This window comes from Mobula birostris, chromosome 12 (assembly GCF_030028105.1).
Source record: "Mobula birostris isolate sMobBir1 chromosome 12, sMobBir1.hap1, whole genome shotgun sequence".
In the NCBI taxonomy this organism is placed as follows: Eukaryota; Metazoa; Chordata; class Chondrichthyes; order Myliobatiformes; family Myliobatidae; genus Mobula; species Mobula birostris.
In genome coordinates, this window is record NC_092381.1 from 26,244,371 (window position 1) to 26,262,571 (window position 18,201).

Below are 18,201 nucleotides of genomic sequence, written 5' to 3' on the forward strand. Positions count from 1 at the left end.
TATAACATTGTCTAATATAATGCTAGTAATTTATTAATTGCATAATCTAACAATTGCAGTAGTGACTGGTACCAGAATAACATTTCTGTCCAAATGTATTTATGCATTTGAAATTACGCTTTGTGGAAGACATATTCTAATTTGCCATTTTGGATTAAATTTTAATTTGTGCATTGTAAACTCCCATTATTCTAAAGATGTATATTCTCAGGGAAAATCTGACTACATATATATTAAAATGTAGATTATGGAGGTCCATATGAAATTACAATTTCACACATAATGGTTATAAATGAAGCACTCAGAGGATCAGTCATACAAAATTATAATGAACCAAACAGCTGGTACTGAAAGATTCTTCCAAAAGCTGGTTTACTAATATATTAGCTGTTTGACAGAACTTAAACCCAAAGACAATTCTTCTTACAATTTTCCATCACTAAACCATCCAGTAGTTTTTTTTTTAATTGAGCTGATCTGGCTGTCATCAATTAAGACAGTAATTAGCAACTGTCAAGAGGCACCAAGGATTTTACCATATTTATATATTATAATAATATTTACAATTAGATAGGGTCTTTCATGTTGAAACATCTTAAAGCTGCTTTGCACAATGTACTGCTTCTCTATTAAAGTGCACCGATCACTGCTGTGCTGACAAATCAAACTAGGAACAGTCTACAAGCACAACAGGATGTTTTTAAATGCTCCTCAATCAAATGCACATACAGCATGAATAATATAATCTCACCAAAGATATTAGATCTCTGCTGCCATTATAAATATTAATTAACCCTTAGAACTCCATGGAGAACATTACTCACTTAGCTGGTACTTGATAAGGAAACCTCTACTGAATTACTATCTCACCAATAGCATCTGGAAGCTGGCTCACTTCCAGTGGAAAATTTGGTTTATAAAGAGCTGCTCTAAACTAAATGGTGCAGTGGGATATTCCTTTTGTTGACTTTTTCCAAACTTTACTTGCAAACTATTGCCCAACCTGCAACATTCCCTTCACCTACAAAGACTTTAGAACATGTTGCTTACCTATTTTTCTGAATGGAAAGGAATTTACAATACCATGATAAGATTTCCTGGCAGTTTGCTGTTATAAGAATACTAATACATTCTTCTTAATCTGTCTACAACCTTTACCTTGGTTGGTCATGAGGCCAGGATACATAGAAATAGAAGCAGGTCCTTCAGCCCCTCAAGCCTGCTCTACCACTCAAAATCACGGCCAATCCAACTTTCACCATGTCCACTTTCACATCCTCTCCCTAATACCCTTTGATTCCTTATTTGTTTAAAAACATATTTATCTCAGGTTTAACTATGAGCTTACACTGCCTTCTGTCTCCAGGAATTCCAAAAACTTGCAACCCATTAAGAGAATAACATTTCTCAACCTCTAATCCTTAATTGAACTTCTTATTCCAAAACAATGTCCCCTGGATCTGGCCTATCTCATGAGGCAAAATATTTTCCCAGAATTTACTCTATTAACACCACCCACATCCTTAGAAACTTTCTTGTTTCAATAAGATCTTCTCTTAGGTCTTTTAAGCTCAAGTCTCAAGTCCACACTCAGCCTCCAATCTTTCCTCATAAAACAGTTCTTCAATACAGCCTGATTGTTCTAATAAACTTCTCTAAACAGCCTCCAATGATAATATATATTTTCTTACATAATGGGACCACAACTATGCTTGGTACTCTGGATGTGGTCTCAATAGTGCCTTGTGCAGATATAGAAGGACTTCTTGATTTTATTAGTCCAACTCCTGTGATATAAAACCCAACATCGCATTGGGCATCCTGATTACCAGCTGTAGCATTGTGCTAACTCTGTGTTAATATATGAGGACCTTCACATCCATTTGAACTGCATTACTTTTCGAATCTTTCCCTGTTTAAATAATAGTCTGCTTTATTGTTCGTTCTTTTAAAGCTACCCCTTCTGTCATCCTTCCTATGACACCACAGTTGAATGTTTCCTTTCAGGTTTCCTACTATATCATTGTGACAAAAGTCCGAGCACACTCTTCTTCCTCTGCCTAGATTGCAGTAAACAAACCATTGGTACCAGGAGATCTCTCAGCGCTTAGTTCCATTAGTTGTTCAATACTAATGCTCGGATGATATTGAATTGCTCCATGTGTGCATTATGAGATGTTCAGAGTGCTTTATGCCATAAACCCTGATGCAAAATGCTTCATAAACTGCTGTACACACAAAATGTTGGTGGAACGCAGCAGGCCAGACAGCACCCATAGGAAGAAGCACAGTCGACATTTTGGGCTGAGACCCTTTGTCAAGACTAACTGAAAGAAGAGATAGTAAGAGATTTGAAAGTGGGAGGGGGAGGGGGAGATCTAAAACGATAGGAAAAGACGGGGGGAGGGACAGAGCTAAAAGCTGGAAAGTTGATTGGCAAAAGGGATACAAGGCTGGAGAAGGGAGAGGATCATGGGACGGGAGGCCTAGGGGGAAAGAAAGGGGGAGGAGAGCGTCAGAGGAAGATGGCGAGCAGGCAAGCAGTTATTGTGAGAGGGACAGAGAGAGAAAAAGGAGAGAGAGAATAAAAGAGGAAAAAATAAAAAATAATAAATAAATAAGGGATGGGGTAAGAACGGGAGGAGGGGCATTAACGGAAGTTAGAGAAGTCAATGTTCATGCCATCAGGTTGGAAACTACCCAGACGGAATATAAGGTGTTGTTCCTCCAACGTGAGTGTGGCTTCATCTTTACAGTAGAGGAGGCCATGGATAGACATATCAGAATGGGAATGGGACGTGGATTTAAAATGTGTGGCCACTGGGAGATCCTGCTTTCTCTGGCGGACAGAGCATAGGTGTTCAGCGAAATGATCTCCCAGTCTGCTTCCGGTCTTACCAATATATAGAAGGCTGCACTGGGAGCACCGGATGTAGTATATCACCCCAGCCGACTCACAGGTGAAGTGTCGCCTCAACTGGAAGGACTGTATGGGGCCCTGAATGGTGGTGAGGGAGGAAGTGTAAGGGCATGTGTAGCACTTGTTCCACTTACAAGGATAAGTGCTGGGAGGGAGATCGGTGGGAAGGGATGGGGGGGACGAATGGACAAGGAGGTCGCCTAGGGAGCGATCCCTATGGAAAGCAGAAAGTGGGGGAGGGAAAGATGTGCTTGGTGGTGGGATCCCATTGGAGGTGGCGGCAGTTACAGAGAATTATATGTTGGACCCAGAGGCTGGTGGGGTGGGAGGTGAGGACAAGGGGAACCCTAGCCCTAGTGGGGTGGCGGAAGGATGGGGTGAGAGCAGATGTGCGTGAAATGGGAGAGAAGCATTTGAGGGCAGAGTTGATGGTGGAAGAAGGGAAGCCCCTTTCTTTAAAAAAAGAAGATATCTCCTTCGTCCTGGAATGAAAGGCCTCATCCTGAGAGCAGATGCGGCAGAGATGGACAAATTGCAAGAAGGGGAGACAGGGTGGGAAGAGGAATTGTCCAGGTAACTGTGAGAGATCGTAGGCTTAAAGTAGACATCAGTAGGTAAGCTGTCTCCAGAGATAGAGTCAGAAAGATCAAGAAAGGGGAGGGAGGTGTCAGAAATGGATCAGGTAAACTTGAGGACAGGGTGAAAGTTGGAGGCAAAGTTAATGAAGTCAACAAGCTCAGCATGCGTGCAGGAGCAGCACCAATGCGGTCGTTGATGTAGTGAAGGAAAAGTGGAAGACGGATACCAGTATAGGCTTGGAACATGGACTGTTCCACAAAGCCAACAAAAAGGCAGATACAGTATAGTTGGGACCCATACGGATGCCCATGACTACACCTTTAGTTTGAAGGAAGTGGGAGTAGCTGAAGGAGAAATTACTAAGAGTAAGGACTCATTCCGCTAGACAGAGGAGAGTGGTGGTAGAGGGGAACTGGTTAGGTCTGGAATCCAAAAAGCGGAGAGCTTTGAGACCTTCTTGCTGGGGGATGGAGGTATATAGGAACTGGACATCCATGGTGAAAATAAGGCTGTAATTATTTCTCCTTCGTCTCCTCCCACTTCCTCCAAACTAAAGGTGTAGCCATGGGCATCCGTATGGGTCCCAGTTATGCCTGCCTTTTTGTTAGCTTTGTGGAACAGTCCATGTTCCAAGCCTATACTGGTATTTTGACTCATAAACTGCTGTGTCTCATCTCACATAAGTATTTTCTCAACCTACTTGATTAAGGGACTTATGTTCACTTTGACCCTTCTCTTCCTGTTCATATTCTTAAAGATCTTTCTATCAGTTTTTATATTTTTTGCTGATTTTCACACAAGATTTTTTCATTATTTATTCTCTCTTTCATTCTTATTGCACATTTAGGGCAGTGGGGATACCAGACAGGAGAGTGGAATGCTCCTCTTATGGGTTGTGGGAAGGCAGGGGGACCTCCAGTGTCCCTGACTACTACACCAATAGGAAGTGCATCCAGCTGCAGCTTCTTTCAGACCTTGTTAAGGAATTGGAGCTGGATCTAGATAAAATCTGGAACGTTCAGGAGGCTGAGGGGTTGACAGACAGAACATAGAGGGAGGTAGTTACACCCAAGGTACGAGACACAGGCAACTGGGTGACTGTCATGAGGGGAAAAGGAATAGACAGCCCTTGTAGAATACCCCTGTGGTCATTTCCCTTAAAAACAGGTATACCATTTTGGATAACGTTGGGGGTGGGGGTGGGGAGGGTTGATCTAGCAGAGGAAAGCCAGGTGTCTGGCACTGAGAGTGTCACATAGGCTCAGAAAGGACGGGGGGGGGCGGGCAGAAATGAGGATAATTGTGGTGATAGGGGAACTGAAAGGAGATTCTGTGGATGAGAATGAGATTCCCTTAATGTTTGTTGCTTCCCAGGTGCCAGGGTCAGAACATCATGGATTAAGTCCACGGTAATCTTAATTGGGAGGCTGAGCAGAAAGAGGTTGTGGTCCACATCGGTACCACATGCAGGAGGAGTGTCGAGATCCTGCAAACTGATTGCAGAGAGTTAGGTGCTAAGTTAAAGGACAGGACCTCCAGGGTTTTGGCCTCAGGACTGTTATCCGTGCAACGCGCTAGTTAGCCTGAAATAAGAAGATCGTCCAGTTTAACACGTGGCTAAAGAGATGGGGCAGATGGGGGGGGGGGTTTCAGATATTTGGAGCATTGGGCACTCTTCTAAGGAAAGGTGGGACTTCTACAGAAGGGATGGTTTGCATCTGAACTGGTGGGGAACTAATATCCTAGCAGGAATGTTTGCTAGTGTAGCATAGGGGGTATTCATACTAGAGTTGCAATGGGATGGGAATTAAAGCACGAGAATAGGTAGTGGAGTAGCTGTGGAGAGAAATGTTGTTAAGTCTACATAGACAGTCAGGAATCAGAAGGTCGAGCTTGGTGGGACTAATGTTCTGAACACGATATATTTCAATCCAAGGAATATTGTAGGAAAGGTGGATGAGCTAAGGACATAGATCAACATGTGGAATTATGACATTGTAGCCATTACTGAGACTTAATTGCAAGAAGGGCAGGATTAACAGCTTAATGTTCTGGGGTCCCATTGTTTTATATGTGATAGAGCGGGAGGGATAAAGAGGGAGGGGTGGCATTATTAGTCAGAGACTTGTGGCAGCATTCAGACAGGACAGACTGGAGAGCTCGTATACTGAGAAATAAAAAGGTAGGAACGCGTTAATGGGATTATATTATAGGCCACCCTACAGTCCGCGGGATTCAGAGGGGCAAAACGTAGAGAGATAACAGACTGTTGCAAGAAACATAAGGTTGTTATAGCAGGTGAATTCAACTTTCCACATACTGACTGTGACTCCCATGCTGTGAAAGGGCTGGATGAGAAAGAGTTTGTCAAAAGTGTTCAGGAAAATTTCCTAAATCAGAACATACAAGTCTGAAGGCCAACTCAAGAGAGTGCGGTGCTAGATCTGCTATTAGGGAATGAGACAAGGCAGGTGACAGAAGTTTGTCTAAGGGAACACTATGCATCTAGTGATCATAATGCCAATAGTTTCAAGGTCATTATGGAAAAGGATACATCTGATCCTTAAACTGAACCTCCCTGGAGGTTCTAAATTGGAGAAAGGCCAATTTTTATGGTATCAGAAAGGATCTGGCAAGTGTAGATGAGGACAGCTATGGTCCGGGTGCAGGTCAATGGGACTAGGCAGGTCAGTGGTTCAGCATGGACTAGTGGGCTGAAGGGCCTGTTTCCATGCTGCAGTAGTCTACGACTCTGTGACTCCATCTTCTCCTTCTTGATTTATTTGTTTTTCTCTGAAGGATTTTGAATTTATTCTAATCTTTGGGCTCTTCACTATCCTTTGCCCCTTACATAATTTCTACCACCTTGTGCCTTACAGTACATTATACAAAGAAGCTTAATGTCTCGGTAAATCCTATTCTAACTGCTCCCTTTGGAAACCCATAGAGCTAGCCTTGAAGTCTTTTTTCTCAGTTACATGAGAACACATGGATGTTTGTGAAGAAAAAGAATTTCAGGAAGTATATTGTATATATTTCTGTGACATTAAATGTACCTATTAAACCTATGGAACACTATCTAAAAACATTAAGTTACTGTGATACTCACATTAATGTGAAAACCACTGCTCTTGACTTATCCACCAACTGTAACATATTTCATTAATTTTCTGAAATTTAGTATTGATTCTAAAATCTCTGATATCTTGTGCTTAACTGCTTTGAATATCTCCACCAATGGCAACCATGCCTTCAGTGGCCTGGCCTCTAAATTCCTGAATTACTTTTACCTCTTTATCTTCCACACCGTTTCTAAGTATATAAGTGCAATTTGTTATCGTGACTTGGGTAGGAGTCCAGCCGGGAACAGAGGGATTAAACGTCCACTTGATGCACCAGTTGTAATGATGGTATAGGAAGTGAATATCTGTCCAGTTTTGGAGGCATCTGTCCATACTTTGCTCTTGCATGAAAGTTCCCCTCAATGAATTTTGAGATGGCTATTAGATATAGATATTAGTCACACTGGTGCACTGAGGCAGATGCTGATGAATAGTAACTGGGAGACCGCTTTGCACTTCAGTTACATGTGTCAGCATTTTACAATCATTTGGTACTTTCACCAGTGAATATAATAATTACGAGTAACCGGATGGTAAGTGGCCAATGTCCTTGACTCCAACCATTTCCAATTGTAGAGAGGAAGGTGGTATGCAATCTGCCTGAGCTGTCAAGCACATCTCAAAGTGATCATTCAACATAACACCACTGATAGTCAATAACTTGTAGGGAAACGATGATGAAAGAGAAGTACTCTTAGGAGATTCCCTTCCTGAAATGTCCTACCATAATCACCTTTGCACAGGCCCTCGGGATCGCCACAATGTACAATTCAACCGCTCTTGATTATATTTCTGGTGATGTTTAGACCTTGGTACTCAGTGATGTTGCGAATTGTGCCAAAGTGACTCAAATGAACTATCCTCAGCACGCATGCTGAGCTCGTTGACTTTATTAACTTTGCCTCCAACTTTCACCCTGCCCTCAAGTTTACCTGGTCCATTTCCGACACTTCCCTCCCCTTTCTAGATCTTTCTGTCTCTATCTCTGGTGACAGCTTATCCACTGATGTCTACTATAAGCCTACTGACTCTCACAGCTATTTGGACTATTCCTCTTCTCACCCTGTCTCTTGCAAAAATGCCATCCCCTTCTCGCAATTCCTCCGTCTCCGCCGCATCTGCTCTCAGGATGAGGCTTTTCATTCCAGGATGAGGGAGATGTCCTCCTTTTTCAAAGAAAGGGGCTTCCCTTCCTCCACCATCAACTCTGCTCTCAAACACATCTCCCCCATTTCACGCACATCTGCTCTCACTCCATCCTCCCGCCACCCCACTAGGAATAGGGTTCCCCTGGTCCTCACCTACCACCCCACCAGCCTCCGGGTCCAACATATTATTCTCCGTAACTTCTGCCACCTCCAACGGGATCCAACCACTAAGCACATCTTTCCCTCCTCCCCTCTCTGCTTTCCGCAGGGATCGCTCCCTACGCGACTCCCTTGTCCATTCGTCCCCCCCATCCCTCCCTACTGATCTCCCTCCTGGCACTTATCCTTGTAAGTGGAACAAGTGCTACACATGCCCTTACACTTCCTCCCTTACCACTATTCAGGGCCACAGACAGTCCTTCCAGGTGAGGCGACACTTCACTTGTGAGTCGGCTGGGGTGATATACTGCGTCCGGTGCTCCCGATGTGGCCTTCTATATATTGGCGAGACCCGATGCAGACTGGGAGACCGCTTTGCTGAAAGCCTACGCTCTGTCCGCCAGAGAAAGCAGGATCTCCCAGTGGCCACACATTTTAATTCCACGTCCCATTCCCATTCTGACATGTCTATCCACGGCCTCCTCTACTGTAAAGATGAAGCCACACTCAGGTTGGAGGAACAGCACCTTATATTCCGTCTGGGTAGCCTCCAACCTGATGGCATGAACATTGACCTCTCTAACTTCCGCTAATGCCCCACCTCCCCCTCGTACCCCATCCGTTATTTATTTTTATACACACATTCTTTCTCTCACTCTCCTTTTTCTCCCTCTGTCCCTCTGACTATACCCCTTGCCCATCCTCTGGGTTCCCCCCACTGTCTTTCTCCCCAGACCTCCTGTCCCATGATCCTCTCATATCCCCTTTGCCAATCACCTGTCCAGCTCTTGGCTCCATCCCTCCCCCTCCTGTCTTCTCCTATCATTTTGGATCTCCCCCTCCCCCTCCCACTTTCAAATCTCTTACTAGCTCTTCCTTCAGTTAGTCCTGACGAAGGGTCTCGGCCTGAAACGTCGACTGCACCTCTTCCTAGAGATGCTGCCTGGCCTGCTGTGTTCACCAGCAACTTTGATGTGTGTTGCTATCCTCAGTTTTGTTCAGTTAGGTTAGTTTTTTTCTGAATCGGAGCACAGAAATTCCGATTTGCGCCATCACTGGGCAGCTGAACCAGCTGTAATGAATTAGATTCAGTGGGCTCTATGAGAGTTCTGCCTGAAGACCATCGATCCTTAGCTAATGAGGCCTGGACTCAGAACAAACACTGTGCTGACCAAAGCATTGGAGAGTCAGTGGCGCACTCTGGCAAGCACAATGCCAAGTCAACCAGAGCACCCCTTGGAGCCAGCAACAGTGAACGCTCTTAACATATGAAAAACTATACATGAAGCATTAAAGGTAGCTGTTTGTCAGATTTACGGGAGACATTTAAGGATTCAGAAAAAAAAAGAGTCCAAATGTCACAATTCAACATTATAACTCAAGAGAACTCAGCAAAGATGTTCATAAAATTGATGAATATAGAGTCGAACCATTGGGAAAAAAAATGATGGGATGGGATGATGAACAGAGGAGTGGAAATAACCAGTTTCTACTTTCAGATTACTGGTACATTTGCTATTCAACTAAATGCATCCAGGTAAGGTTGAAAACTGAAATAAATGGGCATAATTATTATAAACACTGCAATTATACTAAATTCTTGTTCGCAAATTCAAAACTGGAGACAAAGGTGGTTTCCAGTTGGAAAATTGGCAACATTTACAAAATTAAATATTATACCTTCACCAATCTTCACACATGCTATTTTTTTTCTGAATTCTGATAAATGGAATGTTGTTTAACATGACAGATACCTGTACATCTATATTGTACTGAGTCCTCAATGGTGTTCAGACCACAGAATAATAACTAAGGAGATAGAAATTTGCTGGTAAAACTGTTCACAAAAGTTTTCCCTTGCATTAGAAAAACAGAAGATCACTCCTTGATTGATGAGTTTATTTAGGCCGGAATTAATGTTAGGATGAGCTCACTTAGGAACTATATGGAGCACATTCAGTAGCCAATGGCATACATTAGTGCCATTGTGCACAATGGATATAGACATGAGATAAAGATCAGGTGAAGTGGCGTTCCTGGTTTACAGGAGGTTGTGATGATCCTCTTCGTCCCAGCTGAGTGGCCAACTCAAATTGCGTATTAGAACAATTCAGAGAATAGTTGAGGACTCCTCTCCTCCAACATAGTGTGGTAGTGCAGAGTAGCATGGAAACAGATCCTTCAATCGAATATGTCCATGCCAACCAAGATTCATTTCAAGCTAGCACCATTTGCCTACATCTGGCTCATATACATCTAAAGTTTTCTCTATCCATGACTACATTTTCTTTTAAACATTGTACAGTACTGTGCAAAAGTCTTCGTCAGTCGAGATTTTTTATGTGGTTTCAGATGGTAATGCCTCCACAGAGCCCTGAAATCAACATCATCGAGGCTGCCTGGGATTACTTGGAGGGAAGAAGCAAGTGAGACAGCCAAAGACTGCTGAAGAACTGCGTCAAGTTCTCTAAGATGCTTGGAATAACCTACCAACTGATTTTTGTATAAAACCACACAAGAGTGTGGTTTTGAAAGAACTGATCCAGTTTTAAAAGCAAAGTGTTGTCCCACCAAATATTGATTTGATTTAGTTTTTTACTGTTTAGAGTCATAGAGTCATAGAAAAGTACAGCACAGTAACAGGCCCTTCAGCCCATCTAGTCCATGCTGAAACATTTAAACTGCCTGCAACACACATCAAAGTTGCTGGTGAACGCAGTAGGCCAGGCAGCACCTCTTCCTAGAGGTGCTGCCTGGCCTGCTGCGTTCACCAGCAACTTTGATGTGTGTTGCTTGAATTTCCAGCATCTGCAGAATTCCTGTTGTTTGCATTTAAACTGCCTAGTCCCATCAAACTTCACCGGGAATACAGTCATCCAAACTTCCAAACTTCTCTTAAACATTGAAATCAAGCCTGACATGCACCACTTGCACTGGGTATCTTGTTCCGCACTCTCAGAAACCTCTCAATGAAGAAGCTTTATACTCATGTTCCCCTTAAACTTCTCACCTTTTACCTTTCACCCTTAAACCATGACCTCTAGTTGCAGTCCCACCCAACCGCAGTGGAAAAAGCCTGCTTACATTTACCCTAACTATACCCCTCATAATTGTGTATACCTCTATCAAATCTCCCCTCAATCTCTTTGTAATAATTTTTTTTTTGATTTTAAGGGACTTTTCATTTCATTATGTTGAAAGCATCTTTGCTTTACAGATTTTATTTACGTGGGCCCAAGACTTTTGCACAGTGAAGATAAGTGTGCCAAACTCCTTCTCCACACAATCTATCTACATTGCTGCTTACAGGGAACTATGTACATGCACCGTTTGGTATCTCAGATCTACAATAATTTCCAGGACCCTATCGGTTACTGTGTATGTCCTGTCCTGGTTTAACTGACCAAAGTGCAACACTTTGCTTTTATCCATTATAAATTCCATTTGCCATCCCTTGGCCCATTTCCCCAGTTCATCGAGATCCTGTTATACTCTTATACAGGGTGTCGTGGTAGTGTAGTGGTTAGAGCAATGCTTTACAGCACCAGTGACTTGGATTCAATTCCTGTAAGGAACTGATGGTAGTTCTCCCCATGACCATGCGAGTTTCCTCCAGGTGCTCCAGTTTCTTCCCACAGTCCAAAGACCTACCAGTTAGCAGGTTAGTTGGGCATTATACATAGTGTCGTGATTAGGCTAGGATTAAATTGGGGGATTGCTGGCAGTGTGGCTCGAAGGGCAGGAAAGGCCTACTCCGTGTTACATCTCAATAAATAATTAAAAATAACCTTCTTCATACATCAGTTGGCTGTAATGGATGCAGTCAGAGGTGCTGTCTCATCACACCACTAGAGGACCAGTAGCAAAGCTTGTAATACTGTGTTTGGTTTCAGGCCACATTCAAGAATCCACACTGCTATTCTGGTACGGGTTTGCAGTACAGTCGGGAAGGGTTTTAATGAATAAATAAGGTTGATATTTTACCTGTCCGCAGGCTAGGCCCATTCCTCTTTCTCCCATGCCATGTGGGCAAGACAAGTTTAATTCTAAGGCATCTGCACCAGAATCCTAGGAAGAAAGAAGAGTTCAAGTCTGCTGTAAAAGTAAAATCCCAAACACAAAAGATCCTACATATTCTGGAAATATTGGGGGACACACACAAAGTACTGGAGGAACTTAGCAGGTCAGGGAGCATCTATGAACAGGAATCATCATTCGATATTTCAGGCCAAAACCCTCCATCAGGACTGGAAAGGAAGGGAGGAGAAGTCAGAATAAGAATGTGGGATGAGGGGAAGGAGTACAAGCTGGCAGATGATAGGCGAAACCAGTTGAGAGAGGATGGGGGATGAATTAAGAAGCTGGAAGGTGTTAGTTGGAAGAGGTAAAGGGCTGAAGAAGGAGTCTGATAGGAGAGGGCCATGGGAGGAAGAGAGGGAGGAAGGGAACCAGAGGGAAGTGATGGGCAACTGAGGAGAAGAGAACGAGTAACGTTTAGTGTTCAAGATTACAAAAATAAAACAAATAACTTCCTGGTACCAAATTGGATTGTCATATTTCTTAGAAAATAGGCACATTGGAAGTAGATCATATTTAAAAATTAGTTGAAATATTATTATTTTGAATAATATCAGAAATTGCAATGATCCTAAAATGGTTTAGGAAGCTTTCAATAATAAATATACCCTTTTGAAATCTAACGACTTTGTTTAACAATCTGCTTTCACGTACAAAGATGAATGAGTTAGTTTCCAAAATAATGTTTATTGAAGTGATGGAGAAGGCTGTTCCTGCTTCAATCATGGCATAAATAGGAAATAACCTAGCAGAGGCTACAAAGTTCATTAGCTGAAAGTTGAGGGAACATTTGCCGGAAATCATGGCACTTTGTTTTTTGTTGGCTTTTGATGTTGAAGGCATGAGTAGTTTTCCCTAGATATTGCAAGCAAATACTGCGTTGGCACAGGGAAGGTACCATTGAACTGGTACGGAAGTGGTATAGGTGCTAAATTGGGTCTATCTGATGGTGAGAGAACCAGCATGATGGGATGACTTACTTGGCCAATTGCTTTCAGACTTCTCCACCACACAGAAGGTAGAAGCAAGAAAAGACCATTCAGCCCCATGTGATTTCTCCACAACTCCATAGGGTCTTTTACCTCAGTATTACTTTCTTGTACCAAGCTTGGACTCTTTGACTTGGTAACATTTAAAACTCTACAATCTCCAATCATCTCCCACCTTATCTGTGACCTGCGATGATTAAAAGTACCTAGCAAGAATCCCGCATTCACTTTCATCATCCCTCATTACAGCCTTGGATCCTTCCCTGATTATACTATTGCCCTAATATACTCAATAAAATACTTTGAGATATTCCATAACCTTATCTATCAGTGATAATTCTTGACTAAGTACCCTCCCTCAGACTTTCTATACTGACGTAGATACATATTTTCTATACTTGTGAAAGGCCTTGCAGGTTTTAGTCCTTTGTACCTTTCATATGCTACTCTATGTCCCTCATCCTTGATATCCATTCACATCTGACATTCCCTGGACTTGCTGTCCTTACGTTTCACCTTCTCAGGTACATGTTAGTCCAGAACCCTGATTATTTCACTTTTGAATAATTCCTACTCATCAGATGTAGAGCTCTCTGCAACTAATTGTCTTCTTCTAGGGAGATCAGGTCTCACCCGGGTCCTGAACAGATGCAATAACAAGGTCAGTGACCAGTGGTGTGCCTCAGGGATCTGTTCTGGGATCTTTTCTCTTTGTGATTTTTAAAAATGACCTGGATGAGGAAGTGGAGGGATGGGTTAGTAAATTTACTGATGACACAAAGGTTGGGGGTGTTGTGGATAGTGTGGAGGACTGTCAGAGGTTACAGCAGGGCATTGATAGAATGCAAAACTGGGCTGAGAAGTGGCAGATAGAGTTCAACCCAGGTAAGTGTGAGATGGTTCAATTTGGTAGGCCAAATATGATGACAGGATATAGTATTAACAGTAAGACTCTTGGCAGTGTGGAGGATCAGAGGGATCTTGTGGTCCGAATCGACAGGGCACTCGAAGCTGCTGCGCAGGTTGACTCTGTGGTTAAAAAGGCATATGGTGTATTGGCCTTCATCAACCGTGGGATTGAGTTTAAGAGTCGAGAGGTAATGTTGCAGTTATAATGTTGAGGTAATGGTCAGACCCTACTTGGAGTATTGTGCTCAATTCTGCTCGCCTCACTACAGGAAGGACATGGAAACCATAGAAAGGGTGCAGAGGAGATTTACAAGGACGTTGCCTGGATTGGGGAGCATGCCTTATGAGAATAGGTTGAGTGAACTCGGCCTTTTCTCCTCGGAGCGACGGAGGATGAGAGGTGACCTGATAGAGGTGTACAAGATGATGAGAGGCATTGATCATGTGGATAGTCAGAGGCTTTTTCCCAGGGCTGAAATGGCTAGCACGAGAGGGCATAGTTTTAAGGTGCTTGGAAGTAGGTACAGAGTAGATGTCAGGGGTAAGTTTTTTACGCAGAGAATGGTGAGTGCGTGGAATGGGCTGCCAGCGATGGTGTTGGAGGCAGATACAATAGGATCTTTTAAGAGACTCCTGGATAGGTACATGGAGCTGAGAAAAATAGAGGGTATGGGAAACCCTAGGTAATTTCTAACGTATGTACATGTTCGGCACAGCATTGCGGGCCAAAGGGTCTGTATTGTGCTGTAGGTTTTCTATGTTTCTGTGCCGGTGATGATGAACTTCATTCTGATTCAGATTGTTTCCAGACATTGCGATGTTTATTTCTCTTAAACTTCTTTCCTCCACAGAGAAAAATCTCAGTCTCTCTGTCTAAGAATAACTGAATCACTTCTGCAACAATTCTATAGCCTGGTGACTAGGTCAGGATGCAATACTTCTTTTGCGGCCTATTAGTTTTATAGGAATTTGTTTGTAGTGGATACAATTGATCAAAATCAATTAACCACAGTCCTAGAAGTGAGAACTCCTCACAACAGTAGCACTGTTATCCATTTCATGGATAATGTGTTATATCCTGTGATGGACGGCACTGTGGTGGACACAGCCCTACCCATCACAGGAAAAGCCCTCTCCACCATTGAGCACATCTACAAGGAACGCTGCCACAAGAAAGCAGCATCCATCATCAAGGACCCCCACCTTCCAGGCCATGCTCTCTTCTCACTCCTACCATTGGGTAGGAGGTACAGGAGGCTTAGATCTCACACCACCAGGTTCAGGAACAGTAGGAGTCAACCATCAGGCTCCTAAACCAGCATGGATAACTTCACTCACCTCACCACTGAACTGATTACTGAGCACAACCTACAGACTCACTTTCAGTGACTGAAGCAACTCATGTTCTCAGTAATATTTATTTATTTATTGTATTTGCACAGTTTGTCTTTTGCACATTGGTTGCTTGTCAGTGCTTGTGTGTAGATTTTCACTGATTCTACTGTATTTCTTTGTTCTACTGTGAATGCCTACAAGAAAATGAATCTCAGGATAGTGTGGTGACTATCAGTATTATTGAGGAGATGATGATAGAAAATGTGACTTATAACACTGATTGATGTACGGCACTCTTTGGGCATTTTCCTGATATTCATGGTAGAGCACTAACCAATGTTGCAAGGGGCATAATTATGATAGATTGATATTGCATGTGAAAAACAAGCACTTGCAAATTAAGTCCTACACCAAAATGTTGGAACTCTTAATCTTGAACTAAAACATTAAACGTATCTTTTTCCTTCAAAAACTTGCTCCTGTCAGTTATGATTCTTCTCGCTCCATTGCAGAAGTGAAAAAATAATAATAAGCACTGTGAATGAAAACGACAGTAAAGGAAGAAGCTCCTTGATAAAGCCATTCATCATTGTTGGCATTTAAACAGTGAAGCTCGAGTTAAGCCAGAATTCAGTGGCAGATTTCATGGTCAATCAGGCCAAAATCGGTTTAAAATGAATCTGGAGCTTAATATCAGAAAACCAATTACTAATAGCATTTAATTTAATTTCCCTTCAATAAGCTCTCTTAACCTGGGATTTTGTAGTAAAGACTGCAGCGTCACACACAAAACATGACTTGCAATTTCAGGATCATCACCGTGAGTATATACAGTCTGCGTTACAAGGAAATGCAGTTGTCAAGAGCTGTAACTACAGAGAGATAAAGCTGATTTTGTAGGATACTGTAAAGCTACGAGCCTACATGTGTTATGCTTCAAAGCAGGTGTGGGGTGTTAGGAACTGAAAGCGAATGGGAGGATATAAATCTTTCCAAATCTAACTCAGTGAAGGTTTAGATTTACTTTTAATGGCCTATTCTGGAAGTCAGGCAGACTGACTGGCTCGACCACTCATCAGACGAGGCAAGTTCTTGACAAAGACAAGCTGTAGAGCTGAGAGAGTCTGGGGAGAAAGGGGGGCATTGTAAAGCTGTGAAGATATAGTTGAGGACTGGTCCATGTTTGGGCAAAGGGTGACAGAGGTAGGGTGATCACAGAGCAGAAGTGTGGGGTTGTGAGGTGATAGTGCAAAGACACAGAGACACAGTGGGTGGAGATATGGAGGTGGAAGCTATAGGATTTACACCAAATTTAGTTAGACCTGGAGGAAATAGTTCTCTGTCGAATAATACAACCTTAAAATGAAGGCACACATCTTTCTTAATGACTGCTTAATGCTCAACTACCTTTGGGATTTAAAATTACCCCTCATATTTCAGACTCATTTGAAGCTCTTTAAAAGACTTTTACCACCTTGAGTAATGTGGTAACAAGAAACAAAATATAGGAAATCAATCACTAACTATGTCACGCTAATGTGATCAAATGCACATCACAGGAGGACAATGCAATTCATTTTAGTTTTATTCCATTTCCACTACAAATGAAATCTTTTTGGCTGACTTCCCTTAATCTCTCCCTCCAGTTTAAAACTAAGCAATATTTTTTTTCCTGTGCCAGGAAAGGCATATTAGACTGGTTATGTGTGGTGGGATGGAACAAGGGCTGGCTGTTGTGAAATTCTTTTAACTTAAGGCCCAAGACTTTGTGTCCAATTTGGCAATCCTGTACAGGGAAGTGGTGAAATGGAGATGGCAAGATGGCATGGAGGTTGGGCTGCTACCCCTCAGGTCCACAGTCCCAGCTTCGATCCCAGCCATCAGTGTTCCCTGCGCTTTTTCTATGCATTTTCTTTCTCTGATTGTTCAGGCTTCCTCAGGTGCTCCTGATTCTTCCCACATTCCAAACACGCTGGTGGTGAACTGGAGTCTGTAAACTGTCACTAGGTGGAAATTAATGGCAAAGAGAATCAAGGGGAAGTTAATATGGACAACTGAGAGAATATGTTGGAGAAAAATGGGGAACTAGGAGGGGGGAATGGGATTATTCTCTGGAAGTTGGCATGGACACATGGACCAAATAACTTACATTTACATCCTCATACGTTTGATTTAAGAGTTGTCAATCAGAGGAGGTGAATTTGTGATCCCTCCCTCGAATCTGATCAGAACCTGGAGAACAGAGCTCTACAACAGGTGTGTGAGGTTCAAGTTTAGGGTCATAGTCAGGTCCAGTTATGATGTTCGTAGTCCAAGGGATACTCACAGCGAGGTCTGTGCTTGTTGGCTAAAGGCTAATGGTTTGCAGGTTTCTTTCAAATATACCCAGAACAAGCCTCAGGTTCATCAGCAGGGAGTTTCTGCAAGAGTTGTCCGCACTGCGGGGGGTATTTATATTTGAGTATAGTATGTGTTGGACATCATTGGATGCCATTTGGATTGTTCATCTAACTCACTGCGCTGGTGCATCAAAAGCACAGTGAATCTTGAAACAATTCCTCAACAAGTAAGCTTAAACTTTTATCTCATGAAGCATGTAAATGTTGCACCAAATGCTAAATTTATAAACCTAACCCCCTTTTAAGGGGAGTGAAGGAAATTTCAGGGAGATGTCAGAGGTAGGGACTTTTACTCAGAGAATGCTATGTGCCTGGAACACACTGCTGGTTATGGTGGTGGAGGCTGATACAGATGCAGTTAATTTAAGAGACTCAAGCAACACACATCAAAGTTGCTGGTGAATGCAGCAGGCCAGGCAGTATCTCTAGGAAGAGGTACAGTCGACTTTTCGGGCCGAGACCCTTCGTCAGGATTAACTGAAGGAAGAGTGAATAAGGGATTTGAAAGTGGGAGGGGGAGGGGGAGATCCACAATGATAGGAGAAGACAGGAGGGGGAGGGTTG

At 42.8% G+C, this 18,201-nt stretch overlaps 1 protein-coding gene across 1 annotated transcript in view; it reads right to left on the reverse strand.

Moving 5' to 3' along the window:
• Positions 1-18,201, reverse strand: part of LOC140205806 (dihydropyrimidine dehydrogenase [NADP(+)]-like) — a 927,724-nt gene that overhangs the window by 196,105 nt on the left and 713,418 nt on the right. The window contains exon 16 of the mRNA XM_072273510.1: positions 11,913-11,996. Coding sequence (XP_072129611.1) covers positions 11,913-11,996 — 84 coding nt within the window. The remainder of the gene's footprint in view (positions 1-11,912; positions 11,997-18,201) is intronic.